Source organism: Daphnia pulex, chromosome 1, assembly GCF_021134715.1.
Source record: "Daphnia pulex isolate KAP4 chromosome 1, ASM2113471v1".
NCBI lineage: Eukaryota > Metazoa > Arthropoda > Branchiopoda > Diplostraca > Daphniidae > Daphnia > Daphnia pulex.
In genome coordinates this window covers 6,037,552-6,051,793 of record NC_060017.1, presented here as the reverse complement: position 1 = coordinate 6,051,793, position 14,242 = coordinate 6,037,552, and the positions used below count along the sequence as shown (strand labels likewise).

Sequence of the window (14,242 nt, the reverse complement as noted above, 5' to 3'; positions counted from 1 at the left end):
GGAGTTCAAAGGTGAAGATGATCGACAGTAGAAGGAAAAATAAAAAACATGGAGAGAGAGAGAGAAGGCGTCGGATTTCAATTCCAACCACCACCAACAACCCTACACACAACTACACCCAACTACCAGACGAAAAGTGTGTTTAGTCAGCTGATAGCCGACGCTCTAATCTCGCTCTGAACTTTGATCGCACACACACACACAACCAAATAATAAATAATCAACAAAAAAAAATATAAATGAACCGCCACTGGACTGGCTGTTGTAACCACCACCGACCAACGAGGGGTGGATAAAGAATTATTAGACACCACCAACCACCACCACACCAACCACCGGCATGTACACGTAAACACAAAAAGGGGTGGGTCGGACGCGTCTTTTTCACAAGCCCAGCACAAAAAGAGTAAAAGGAATGCGACGCGTCACGGACGCCTCATGGCTCACACAAGGAACAATAGAAAACGCCCCGAGAGTAAAAAAGAGAGAGAAAACTATTCCTCATCTTTTTTTTTTTTGTATTTTTATTTTCTCCTTTTGAAAAACATCACAAAGGTGTTGAACTCTCGGCCGTTTTTTTTTGTTTGGGGGGGGGGGGGGGATTTATTTCGGTGCCGTGTGGGAAACTGTGTGGAACTGAACCTGTTTTGATTTTGATTTAATTCTGTATTTTTAGCGAAATAACTGCTGAAAGGTTGAGCTTTTTTGAAATCGAGCACGTGAACTTTGTAGCCGATGATTCATTTGCTGAGTGCATTGAAAATTGTAAAAGATTGGACGTCTGGTGAGTTGGGAGCGACGAGCGTTTGGCGAGACGCCGTCGCCATTAGGAATGCGTAACGTGTGCGCCGTCAGGTGTGTGTGTCCTGTAGGGGGCAGAGCAGGTGATTCGTTGTCGTCTGTCCCCTACATCTATAAATGGAGACTCTCAATCCCCCCCCCCCTTTCAATCGAACACACATTCTTCCTTGGAAAAATGATGATAACCCAAAGAGAAGAGATTAACGGTCGTTGAACGGCACAGTTGCCATGGAGATTGGGTCCATGGAATTTTTATTTATTTTTTTCGCAGGCCCCAGATCAGATCTTGGAGTAAACGCTAATGGCGATTTATTTATTTTTGAAAACAAAATATATCATTTTTTCCGAATGATTGCTAGTGGCGTTACTATTTAAAATGGCCACGCCAATCTTTTTTTTTCTTTTTCGTACGAAACAAGAAAAGAACGCCCTTTTCTTTTCTCTCATTTTTTGTTTGGTTTCTGGCCGGACGTTCCACGAGATTCCAACAAAAGTCAGCCGCCGAACACCTGCAGAAAATGATTGTCTACACCCACCCAACAACCAGCCACACACACACACACACACGGAGGCATTACACCACAGTCGTCTATTTCTTAATCCATTTTCATGGCAGCCAGCCCAGTCAGCTTCTTCTTCTTCTTCTTCTTGTATATATTTCCCGAACCGAACGAACAAGCCCGGAAGGTGAGAGCGCCACATAGAAAAGATGGCGCGCGCGTAACGATCAAAGAAAAGAGTGTATATCCGTCGTTAAATTTTACGAGAATGGCCCACGGTTTGTTACAGATGATTTTCTCTGCCCAACCACCAAATCCTCAGCTGTAATCATATTCAAACTGGCAACGCGCCGCCGTTTCAATTTCTTTATTTTGATGTTGTCGATTGGTAACAGACGACCGTAAGACGATAGTTGTCGTCAGGTGGTCGTCGGGACTTTTTCTTGCATTTCCATTGACTATTAAAGATTAGGTTAAAAAAAAATAAAATGAAAAAAAGATTTTTGTTTCTTTTATTTTTGTGTTGGGGCCGTCGTCGTCGCCGCCGGTCAAGTTTATCTTGTTTTTTCTTCTTTCAAACCCGAGACGCCCTCGACTCGGACTTTGGACAGAGGGGGGAGCAGCGCCATCTTGAAAAATCTCGTCTAGCATGTCTAGTTGAAAAACGACGGTCAGACAGAAAAATTGAAGGCAACAAACTAAAGTTGGATGCATTCTTTTTTCGATTAGAAAAACGGATAGTGTCATTTGTTTTCCGGACCAAGGGAAATTGTTTTTGAATTATAAAAAAGATCTGGACCCAACCACACAAACAGTTGGTGTTTTGGGGGGAGAGCTGAAAAGTCTGCGACCCGGACACGACGTCACAAGGTTGGGCCGGCCGCCTTCTTCGACGTCGGTGGCCAAGTCCCCCCACCACTAGCAGCCCCTCCTTATTTCACCCGAGGGCCTCTTATATACCAAGTCCAGTTTTTCTTCAGAGATTTTTGTTTTCTTCTTCGACATTCTCACCTTCGGCTCCAACGTCGTGTGGCTCCTCCCTTCAAAAAAATAAAAGCAACAACAACATCTTTTCATTATTTATTTTCTATGTAATATTTTCAAAAAAGCTTAACCTCGGTTGGTCGGTTAGTGGGCGAGAGGGCAGGGCGGAATAAAACTGGACAGACGCCGCCGCCGTTTTGATATCTTATCGCTCGTTGGCCTCGCGCCGGTTTCCCAATCGCTCTGCTTCACTTTTCATTTTGGTAAAAATATATATAAATTACACATGTTGTTTTTTTCTGTGTGAGAGAGATGTGAATGAATTTTTCGCTGCTGCTGGGATGGAATTAAATCTTCTTTTCCTCACCCAGAAAAACCGGATTTTTGTATTTATTTTTACAGACGACGTTTGGAAAGAAAAGCCCATGAGGGGTGATGGGTATCTTTTGGTGGCAGGGGGTAGGGGACGAGTTTTTGACCCCGACGCGCGGCCATCATGGAAGAGGGGAGGAGGAGGAGAAGAAGTTGGAGAGAGGGGGGGGTTACCTACCCGTGTCTAGTGGAATGCGTTGGGCCCCCCAACCCCACCGACCCCTTCAAAAAACCACCTTACACATAAGGAGAGGGGACGGTGGGGTCAGTCCGCACACACACTGACTCTCTTTTTCTATGCTGTCTGATTTCGTTTGTTGTTGGGAGGACCCAGTGCGTTGCCGGGTGGTCAACCATTTTTCTTTTGCCTTTTTATTTTTTCTCTTTCCAAAATAATCAAGGTAAAAATGGCGACGCTGTTGGGAAAACAATAATTTTTTCCTCGTTGATGAATCGTCAATTTGATTTTTTGGTTTCAATATTTTTCGGAGAGAGAGCAGAGCGTCTTGGCGCGCGCGGAGAGATTTTTCCACAAAAGAGAAAGAAGGAGATGGGAGAGGTGGATAAAAACCACCTGAGGATGGAAAAAAAGAAAGAGGGGAGGAGCTCTTCTCAAAAAGAGAGGAGAGACGCTGCCAACGCCGCGCGTCTCTCTCCCCAAGTGTTGGTGGCCGCCGGTGGCGCTCTAGAGCCCATTCGACCGACAAGTGTCCACAAGAGCGGTCGTACACACCATCACCTCTATCTTTTTTTTCCTTTTTCCTCTCTTTTCTTATTCTATCTCTCTCTCTCTTTTTATCGTCTTTTTTGGGTTTTTCTCGTCGTGTTCACAGTTTGAAATCAAAATCTTCGTGTGTATTATCAAGTGTGACTCCAGGATTTGATCGGCACACATCAGGAAAACAGGTGAATAGCTATTTGAAAATTTTAGCCGGTTGTCACAAATTTTGTTTGATATATTTTAAATAAAAGAATCTCGTCGACGACGACGACGCCGGTAGCAAGTGGGGGGAATTCCTATTCACAAAATGTGTGTGTTTTTGTTGGGCGAGTTGTGCGTGCGTTGGGTCTAGAAAATGAAAACAGGTTTTTCTGTTTTGGTTGGAGGATATTTTTTCTTCTTTTTGTGTCTGACGGCCATCCATTGTTTTTATTGGTCGCCAAAAAGGAACGTCCGCCATTTCTTTTTTTGTCGGTCACCTAAAAAGTCAAACGTTGTTTTTAAGTTTCATTTTTTGATTCATGTCGTGCACCTGCAGCCCATTACTCTCTAGTCCTTGAGTCTACAACGTTCATTTTGCATTAATTTTTCAGGAGGATAACAATCAGGAGAGAGAATGTCATCGAAAATGGCCTCGACGTCGTCGTCGTCATCATCGGCGGCGTCTGGCGGCTCGTCGCCGCACCTGTGCCTCCGCTGGAACAACTACCAGTCCAATTTGACCAGCGTCTTTGATCAACTGCTGCAGAATGAGACGTTTGTCGACGTCACTCTGGCGGCCGATGGACACGCCATCAAGGCCCATCGCATGGTCCTGTCAGCCTGTTCGCCCTATTTCCAGCATCTCTTCTTTGACAATCCCTGCCAGCATCCCATTGTCATTTTGAAGGACACCCGCTGGCCAGAACTCAAGGCTATCGTCGAGTACATGTACCGCGGCGAGATCTCCGTCGCCCAGGAGGAACTGACGTCCCTTTTACGCGTCGCCGAGACGCTCAAAATCAGAGGACTCTCGGAGCTCAACAGCGACCGACACGCCGCTGCTGCTGCCGCCGTTACGGCCGATGATCGCAGCGAATCCAGTCCGCTGATTCCCATTCATCCGACGGCCGGCCCATCGACGTCGTCGTCATCTTCATCGGCTGCAGCCGTCAGGAGACAGACGGACAGTCCGACATGGCCAACATTGCCTCATCATCATCATCATCAAATTCATCATCATCAGCAGCAGCAACAACCGGCGTGGCCTGGACACGTCATGGATGAAGAAATGGCTACGACGCCTACCCCTTCGCCCACTCCTGCTCCGGCGTCTCGATCGTCTGGCGTCAAACGACGTCGCATTTCGGGGTCTGAAAGTCCAATCGGTGGCGCCTCGAGTCCGGCAGCCGCTTCGACTCCGGGAATGCATCATCAGCATCACGAAGAGGCTAGTTTGGACCATCACGACGGCCCACTCTCGTTGGTTGGTCATCAACAACAAGCGCCGCCGCCGCCGCCACCACCACCGCCGCACAGTCCGGTCGCCTCCTCCGCCTCGTTGGCGCCGCAGGCTTTGACCCAGGCACCGCCTCCTCCATCTTCTCTCCATCAACATCCACTGGCCCACTCGGATGACCTTGATATTAAGCCCGGCATCGCAGAACTCATCCGCGAAGAGGAGAGGGTAAGTTTTGTCAATTTTTATTTAACTTAGACGTCACTTTTTTTCCGGAAGTTGATAAGCAGTTAGTCTAGTTAAGTAGAAAAATCTTATCTGAATTTCGAAAGAATATAACTGCATCCGCCGTCTATTAAAAAAGGAAACCCGTGGTTGTTTATCTTATTCGAAGGTCGATAGACGCCCAATATTCTCTCTCAAATGAGGTCTAGCGTCGCGACGCCTTCCAAAAACAGAACCCGATAAATATTAGAATTTCTCTGTATTTATTATTCTTACAAGTTGTTTTTCTTATATATATTTTTCGAGAAGGGGGGAAAAGTTATATAGATGGTGCCCTCGGCGCCACATTCCGACGCTTGTTAAAAAACCAAAGGGAAACTGGAAAAGAAGAAAAAAATGAGCTCTCTCCCTCCGGAGATGTTGAAAATAAAATAGAAAAAATGGTATTTTTTCTTATGGGGGTTGGAGAAGATGGTGGTGGGGAGTTGAAGACGCTTTGGTGGTGCACGATGGCCTTGATGTTCACTCGAGGGCTGAAAATGTTTCTTCTTCTTCGAGGCCCCCCTCTTTTTTTTTGTTCTTTTAAGGTTGAAAGGTGACCAGTCCCGACACCCCCTGCTGAGGTCCCAAAATCCCTTCGACCTCTCGTCGATGCCGCCGTTTTTTTTTTGCCCTCCTCCTTCCAGGATTTTTTTTTGTTGGCCGTTAATGGGAAACGAACAACATGAGCCCGAATTTCATTAAAGACAAAAAAAATGGGGAAATGTTTTTGTACACGGGGCAACAAACAAACCATATAGCCACAGTACGTTAAGTTTCAATGATGTTTCTCCGCAATCCTGGGATGCATTGAAGCTTGAAAATGATATCGCTCGGCTGATGGATTACATAGGAATACCTGCTTGGGAGCACAATAGACGCCGACATCCATTGATAGTCTCTTTATTTGTCTGTGCATTTTGTCAAAAGTTTTTGTGAGAGAGAGTCTATTGCGGGGCGATCCAGCGGAAGGATCCGTTGCGAAAATGCGCTTCTTCCTGTTTTTGAGAGCCGACGTCGTCGTCGCCGTCGTTCTTTATTCTCTTTTTGATATTTTATAATATTCAACTGTGTGTATGGATACATTGTGAACGTCTTGAGGTAAACACCATCGATCCATGTTATTCGGGAACCGGAATAGAAGAGCAGACCCGCTGGAAACAAACACACACACAGTGGTATCATTAATCTTACCTCCTCTTTCCGTCTCTTCAATCTTTCAAAAAGCTAAGCGATGTGTTGTTGCCAGTTGGAGAAGAACAACAAACAAGTCGTTCACAATCATCTATTGAATAGTAGTTTTTTATTATTATCATGTTCACTCAACGGAAGGAAGAAAAAAATCGGTGCACAGTTTCCCATCTCGGAAAACCTGGAAAAAGACGTGATTAGAGCGTGTCGTTTTGTTTATTTTATTTCCAAAATCACATCCCAATTCCCCCTAGTCGCATGATTATAAAATGTAGCTCTTATTATATCAACTTAGCTTTTTTTTTAGTATAGACCGAGAGATTAGGAGATTCGAGCGAAGAAATGTCAAGCTTTATTTTTTGACAGGACGAAAAAAATGTGTATTTGGTACATCAGTCAGTCGAAGGTCGTTGGAAAAACAATTGAGGAACACGAGAGGGGGGAAAAAAGGTGTTATTGCCACTTGTTTTTCCGAACCCTAAAAGAATATGGTACCCTCCGTTATTATATTGACACCTGTCTGGGGGTATAGTTGATGACATTCACACACACACGCTCTCCTTAAAGCGTCTTTCTTCTCTATTGGTCTTGTTACCTGGAGAGAATTGTGTCCATGATGGTTATCCTTTTTCTTCCCCATCGAGTCGAGATCTCTCGAGAGACTCGTGTGTGGAGGTCAGCTCAATTCGACTCGGTGAAGCTGTAAAACGGTTAACGACGCAGCTAGTTTTCTTTTTTCCAAGGGTGTATATTTATATCTACATATATGCTGGTTGTTGTAGTAGTAGTAGTAGTAGTGCTTCCTATGGTACAACTTCATCACGTCCTTATTGGATGCTGCCAACAAAACAATTGCAGCTCTTTTTCTTTTCCCAGTTTGGATCGATGGCAACATTTCAGACAAGATAGAATAGAGGGAGGTATCAATCAATATACCTTGTTTGTCATTAGCACTTGCATTTTTAATGAGTCGTCGTCGAGATTCAGCCATCCGCTTCATCTCTAGAAAAATAGTATTTGTTCCTGCACCTTACAGGAGAGAGAGAAAGATGGACTCGGTCCACTGGGGCATTGACCACTTGGAACTTAACCAGGCATTTTTCTGTGTACGACTCTTCTTCTTCTTTCTACAAAAGTAATATAGAAATATATATGAGGGGAGAGAGAGAGTCGAGAAGAGAAAACGAGTAAAGTACCCCCATCATTTCAATACCTCTTCTTTTGTGAAAACGAGGGGGTGTAAGTAGAAGTATATAAGTATATATACAACTAAAGGTAGAAGAGGGATAAAAGCCAAAAGAAAGGAGAGGTAGGTAGGTAGGGTGGGTATTGCCCACCCGCTGAGGTGGTGGGTACCGTTCTCTTTTTTTTTTTTTTCCTTTTTTGCAACCTGTTTTTCATTGCTCCCTCTCTCGGAAAGTTGTAAAAAATCATAAAATACCAGTATTAAAAAAAAAAGCCAGTACAATTTCCAAAGGGACATGTTTTATGAGCCTCCCCTTCCTCTTTTTAATAATAATAAAAAGATAGAGAACCCTCAATATATATATATGTACATATCTCCGTCGTTTCTTCGGGGGGATATGTCACTAGGAAACCCAACATTTTTATATTTTTACCTTTTTTTGGAAAAAGGAAGTAAAAAAAAAAACCTTTCCACCATTTCTTCAAATACCGGACAGCCCCAAACTGAATTCACATTTATTGATGGATCGGCCTCGTAACGCCGGTTCTGTTGTGTGGACGCTCCCAATTTCTATTGAGCAACTCTTTTTTTTTAATAGCCTACAGGATCGTGAGAAACCCCATAGCCAATTTTTTTTTTTTACCTGTGGACTATGGAAAGATTTACCTTAAAAATCTCAAATCAGGAATTTATTTTTCGCCATGAAGCAAAAGAGAAAAATTAAAAAAAAAGCCCATCTTTCTATATGCCATCTTTTAAATTTTTCTTTTAAATTTAACAGGCCCGGATGCTGGAAGGGACTCACCCGTGGTTGACCGCTTCACCGTCGGTGCTCTCAGGTAAGAACCGGACTGCCTATTTATTTATTTCTCTTTTTCTTTTTTTTACTGGTTTCTTTTTTCCCCTCTACTTTTGAAACAAATTTGGGTCTACACACACAACTGTGACAGGGTAAGGGCATGCTTTATCTCTCTTGTCCGTCAGCTCCTCCCTTGGAGTTTGAATTTTTCACGGGACTGACGAACAAAAGAATCTCTGTGTAGTTGTTGTTGCATCCGCCATGACGAGAGGTTTTCATTAGTAGATCTGGCATGTCTGTTTCGCATGACAAAACTTACCGTTTCATTGTGTCCTCGAATGTCTCTGAATGAATGACACATTTCACTCATTCAATTCATTTGAAATTGATCTTTGTCGTCATTCGACTTTTTTCCTTCGTCGGAATCATCCGACTCATATACCGCCACCCATCCCGTAATCATCTATTCATCAAGACACTCTTGTTTTCATGGTTTTTCTTTTCTTCTTGGGACCTATTTTTCTTCCATTTTGATTTCTGATTTGATTTTGATTGATTTATGTTTTGGTTTTTATTTTCATTTTTGTTTTTTTTTTGTTTTTCTATTTTTCTCCCCCCCCCCCTGCGCATTTTGTTGTTCGAATGTGAAGAGTCGCTAGTCCAGTGGCGTTCGAAAGCTCCTTCCTGGTCAAAGGAGACGCTCCAGGAGGCCATCAACTCGATAGTGACACAGAAAATGCGCTTCACTCAGGCCTCGTCTCATTTCAACATCCCAAAAGGAACATTGTACGACAACATTTTGGGGAAATCGAAGCGCATGTTGGTCCTGGACGAGCTCGGCCTAGACGCCCAGGATGAAGAAGCTGTGCTGGATTTTTGCTGCGAGACTAGCGTCATGCCGTACAACCGGCGGACCAATAAGTCGCTCGAGTCCATCGTCGCATTCGTGGAGAAGCTGAAACAAAGTAAAGGCCAGCCCTCTTTCAAACTGGGCAACTTGATGGGATTCAGATGGTGGTGGGCATTTTGCAAGAAGCACAACATTGTGTCGCTCTTCTACGTCAAGAACAACAACAACAACAAGTCCAGCAAGAATAAAAACAACAATAACAACAACAACAATAATCGCTCGTCACCCAGCTCGGCCTCTTCCGCTTCGTCCGGCTCATCCAACAACAATAACCTCTCACCCTCGCCACCCGATGAGTTGATCCCTGAGAATTTGTCAAAACCTTTTGAAGAGGAACTGCCCGTTGGTGGTGGTGGTGGTGGGAATCACATGACAGTGGCCGCTGCTGCCGCTGCAGCAGCGTCGGCTTTCCGTAGCATCAACAACAACAACATTCATTTGAGCCAGGCGTTTCAGCTAAGTCATGCCTTTCTCCTCCAGCAGCAGAGACAGAATCACAGACACAATTTGAGGAGTAGGACGCACAGTGTCGATCACGACCACGGAGACGATAGCGATCCCGAACCGGAGAACCTCTCGGTTCATCGCGGATGAATTTCTTTCTTTTACATCAGCAATATTCAAACAACATTTAAAAAACAAGGGTATTTTTTGAAATTTGATTGATTTATAGTACCTCGAGAACCAGGAAAAAAGAAAACAAGTTGAGAGAAAAATAATGAAAAGGGAAAAGAGATAAAAGCCATCAAAACATGTTATTTTTTTTTCACCCCAAAATACCTCCTCAATTTTTGACATTGTATACAAATTTTCTCGGGTAGAATTTGTTTGTGCCTTAATTATCGCTCAAAAAATTATTTGTCTTTATTATTATGTGTCTTGTGTCGATTTTTCTGTTGAAACGACACACTCTCTGTAGCGGGTTTTCTGTGTGTGCGGAGCGGTGACTTACCAGTGGGGAAAGGAGCAGAGAAATAAGGGGGGTTGTAATAAAAATAATCATAAAAATAATGGAAAGAGTAGGAGGCGGAGTCGAGTTGTTGTTGTTATTCGTTCCGGAAGTTTTTCGGTAAGGGATCACTTGGAAAAAAAAGAAGAAAAAGTTTTATATATTTTTCTTCTTTTTCTGCCTATTCTTCTCTCTTAATAGCCTCTCCTGACTGTAGTAGTTTCGCTCTCCTTATTTTTTTGGATATATGAGTTATGAGAGCTTGTTACATTCCCCTTGTTCGTGATTGATTTTTTCGTGTCTTAAAAAAGAGTGGCAATACTTGATCGGTCTTCCATCTCCTTTGAAAAAAAGAAATTATTTTCCAGTCTTCCACTCTTTTTCTCATTTTGTTTTTCTCTAAAAACTGTTACCCATTTTTGCGTGTAAATTAATGACCGTTTAACCGGTCGTGATGAAAGAATTGCCAAAAGGCGACAATCAAATCGAAATAACCTTGTTGGCCAATTTTGTGCCAATCGAGTGTCGTGTGTGTGTTTTTTATGTTTTTTTTTCGTTGTTGTTCCCAGGCCAATTCGAGTCTCCCGTAACGCACTGTGCCAATTCGGCGGCCATATTCCAATGTTTTTCATCTCGTTTTCCATCTTTTTACAATTATTTTTTTTATCATTTTTTCGAAGAAAAAGCGTCTGGTTGTCATCTTTCTCTTTTTTTTCGGTCTAGAGTAGTAGCGAGTAGCGATTCCTCAAGTCGTCGATTTATTTGTCGTGTTTAGGTGCCAAAAGATGTCGCCAATTATTTTTTCTCTTGAAAACGTTTCTCGAATTGCACTTGTGACAATCTCTCTCTCGCATCGAGGACTAATATTTTTTTCATGTCCGTTTATTTCGCTCGATCGTCCTCAAATCGATGGCTGCACGTTTGTTTATTTTTTACCCGAAAAAAAAATTATCTTTCTACGTCTCTTTAATTTCTTTTGCTCACGTTTTCGTGTGTGTTTTGCCAGGTATCATTTGTTTAATTTTTCCTCATTTTTTTTTGCTGTTTTGCTGGCATCATCTCGCCTTAATCCTTGTCAACAAATACAATAATGGATCGAACATGTCGCCATTTTTGATTGTGCGTGATCGTGTACGTAAGTGTTTTGTGTGGTCGTGTTTTTCGTTTGGTCGGACGGCGGATGCTGCTACCGGGGTAAGTACAACAATTATGATTGTATTTTTCTAGACCTTTTATGTGTTATTACTATCACCATTTAAGGGGTCAACGGACGTAATGGCAAATGAGACTTTTGGGTGCTATTAAAGTATTAGCTGCTTGAGATTGTTTTCGGTTCCGCCAGCATTTGCTGTGCTCTTAAGCGAATCAAATTTTCACAAGACCTTATCACTTTAAGTAGCGAGAGTCACGAAAGCCGTATCAATCATGCATTCCCAATTTCAAAAACAACCCAAATGGATATAAACGTTAGCTATCCAGGATTTAAACTTTTTCCGTTCTGGCTGAGATTCCCCAATTTTCTAGTTCGTTGGTGACTTTTTACTTAAAGATGTAAAAAAACAACCGATCTCCATTCTGTAAAAAATCGGCATCTGAATTATTTGATAGTCTGCCGTGAGTGGCGCAAAGTGACGCTCTTGCCGGGGGGGTCCGAAAGAGTTAAATTCCCGAGTTTGAAACTGCGTCGTGAATGTATTGAAAAGTCAGTTAAATGATTTAGTAGCCAGCCACAAGACTCTGCAACTCGGGGGTTTGGTAGTCTTTGATTTAAGGAGGCCGGGGTATGCCTTGGAAAACTTTGTCATCGGGTGTTGTACGTCATCAGGTTGCGGAACGTCCGAAGACTACCGGGAGAGAGAGAGCCGACGCGGGACTATAAAACATTCGTTCGCCTATAGATGCCTCCGAACCCCGTTCCATCATCAAACAGGTCCATGCACATGCTTTCAGGATCATCGGATCAGCATTGGAAACGGGCCGAAAGTAGATTAATAATTTATAATGTTGAAGGCTCTGAAATAATCATGACGGCCAGTGCCTGTCCCGCTGGTTTGTATTTTCACAAACACAAAACGCCAGGCCGCCATATAACCAAGAGAAATGGGCTCAGACTCGGGCTTTTATCAATCGAGCTGCCAGTTTATTTCCTCCCGCTTTTTAGTGTATTATATTTGACTGTGGCCGCTCTTGGTCTCTTTTGTTAATAAATAGAGGGGGAGCGACGTTGATTGAAACAAGCGGCTAATACTTGATGACATTTCCAGCAGCTCATTTCACATCGTGTGCGTTTATTTGTATTTTAAAATGCTCGGTTTGGTTTGGTTTCATTTTGGGTCAAATATTAAAATGACTTTGGGGCGTGTGCTGCTGTTACAGACACGTACCAGTACCAATTACAGGCGCTGTGGCAGAAAGCCTGGGCTACCGGCCAAGGAGTCATGCAGAACTTGCGTTTTCGTGAGCGCGGTCCTTTCAAAACTTGGAGGCCAGAAACTATGGCCGAAGCTATCATGGCCGTTCTCCGTGAGGGATTGTCACTCTCCCAGGTATAATTTCATCAAATTAATTTTGGTTTTGGTTTTTTCTATTGTGAGGGCAGTTGTTGGGGGATGTTTGTTCATTGTGCATACGATTGTAGTCTCATAGAATATTCGTGGCGTTGCTGCCTGGTGAGTTTGACGTCTTATATCGAGGGGCTATTGATTTCTCAAACTTGTCATCAAGGAAGAAGAGAGAGAGAGAAATCTGATGATTTGCTGATGATGTTGATTGTCTAATATGCAATGTACACATCGAGTCGCCCTTTCTCTATAGAGCTACTGTACTCTATTCTATATAAGATTGCTTTCGAATGGTTAATGAGCAAACGGAGGAGAGAGCGCGGGGGGACACGCACTAGAACTCTCTCTCCTATTGATTAATGGCGAATTGCATCAAGTATTCAAACTCCTCCTTCTCCTCCCAACGAGTGCTGGAGGGACGCTGGAGTCGTTATTGAAATTGTAATCACGCGTTCATATACCGACGAGGAGCTGCCATCAGGAGTCGAACCGACACACACTCGAAGACGACGCCCACGACGGCGACGCTGGGCGACGCGCTCTTTATTAGATGAATTCATTTGAATAGGGAATGCGCGCTTGTGTGTGTGTCTGCCGCGCGGAGAAACTGTTAATCTACATCAACGTCTCTCTCCCAAGTGTGTGTACGAGGCGAGCTCATAATGGTCTGATTTGCATATGCTAATAGGCTGCCAGGAAATTTGACATTCCCTACCCGACGTTCGTGTTGTACGCCAACCGCGTGAATAACATGCTCGGGCCTTCGGCTGATGGTGGACCAGGTAATCAACTCGTGACTAAATTGCTGCATTGCTTTTCTCCCCCCCCCCCTCTCTTTTTTAAATGTTGCCCAACATTTCGTCTATACAGCCGCACATTTAAGACCAAACTCGATCCACTTGTCAATTTGTCATTCACGGTCAAACTAGGACAACGCCCAGTTTTTTCATGCAATTCAGTAGTTTAGATCAATTCTTCCTGACATCTTTATTCCTCAGTAAACATTTGAAATCTGATAGAATTTGATTTTTTTCAAACTGGTTTGAAGATGATGAATGAGTTTCACAGTCTCACCAGCAGCTGGCTCCCACATAAAGTTTACTGCCCGAGTCAATTGACGTTTGTGGGTAATTTCGATGCGCAGGTGTAAATGCGCCCGCCCATAAAAAAAAGAAACAATTTATGACTTTGTTTTTGTACTTCCTACACTTGCCAACTAATACTTCAACAACATTACTAATTGTGTGTCAGCCAATAAGATTATTTTTCTTGCGGGTGTGTGTGTGTGTGTGTAGAATTGCGTCCAAAAGGTCGTGGCAGACCGCAACGAATTCTGACCGGTTCTTGGCCAGAAGATCACGTTCACGGCGTCATCCGCGCCGTTGTTTTCCGCGATCCGAGCAGCCTCCCGCGTCACATTGACCGCGAAGATGCCAGCAAGTTGACCGCTAACCGATCAGCCGCCAGCTCTAGTATGAGTCGCTTGCTGACTGTTCATCCGGCTCATCAGCAAACAATTCAGGTTTTTATTTAGTTTATTTATTTATTTAAAAAAATTACTGCAAC

General features: G+C 43.4%; 1 protein-coding gene across 11 annotated transcripts in view; it reads left to right on the top strand.

Annotated features, from left to right (window-relative positions):
- Positions 1 to 14,242, top strand: part of LOC124190968 (protein bric-a-brac 1-like) — a 29,349-nt gene that overhangs the window by 10,992 nt on the left and 4,115 nt on the right. For 4 of the 11 annotated variants that reach the window (XR_006873218.1, XM_046583913.1, XM_046583904.1 and 1 more), the window contains exons 2-6: positions 3,972 to 5,044; positions 8,239 to 8,296; positions 12,492 to 12,661; positions 13,365 to 13,458; positions 13,972 to 14,198. Coding sequence is in view for 7 of the 11 variants with exons in the window: in XM_046583913.1 (XP_046439869.1) it covers positions 3,995 to 5,044; positions 8,239 to 8,296; positions 12,492 to 12,661; positions 13,365 to 13,458; positions 13,972 to 14,198 (1,599 nt within the window). In the remaining 4 variants the exon portion in view is untranslated. Of the gene's footprint in view, positions 1 to 3,160; positions 3,564 to 3,971; positions 5,045 to 8,238; positions 8,297 to 8,906; positions 11,216 to 12,491; positions 12,662 to 13,364; positions 13,459 to 13,971; positions 14,199 to 14,242 lie in introns of those variants that run through there. The other 7 variants (XR_006873225.1, XR_006873217.1, XM_046583873.1 and 4 more) reach the window with 5 other exon arrangements.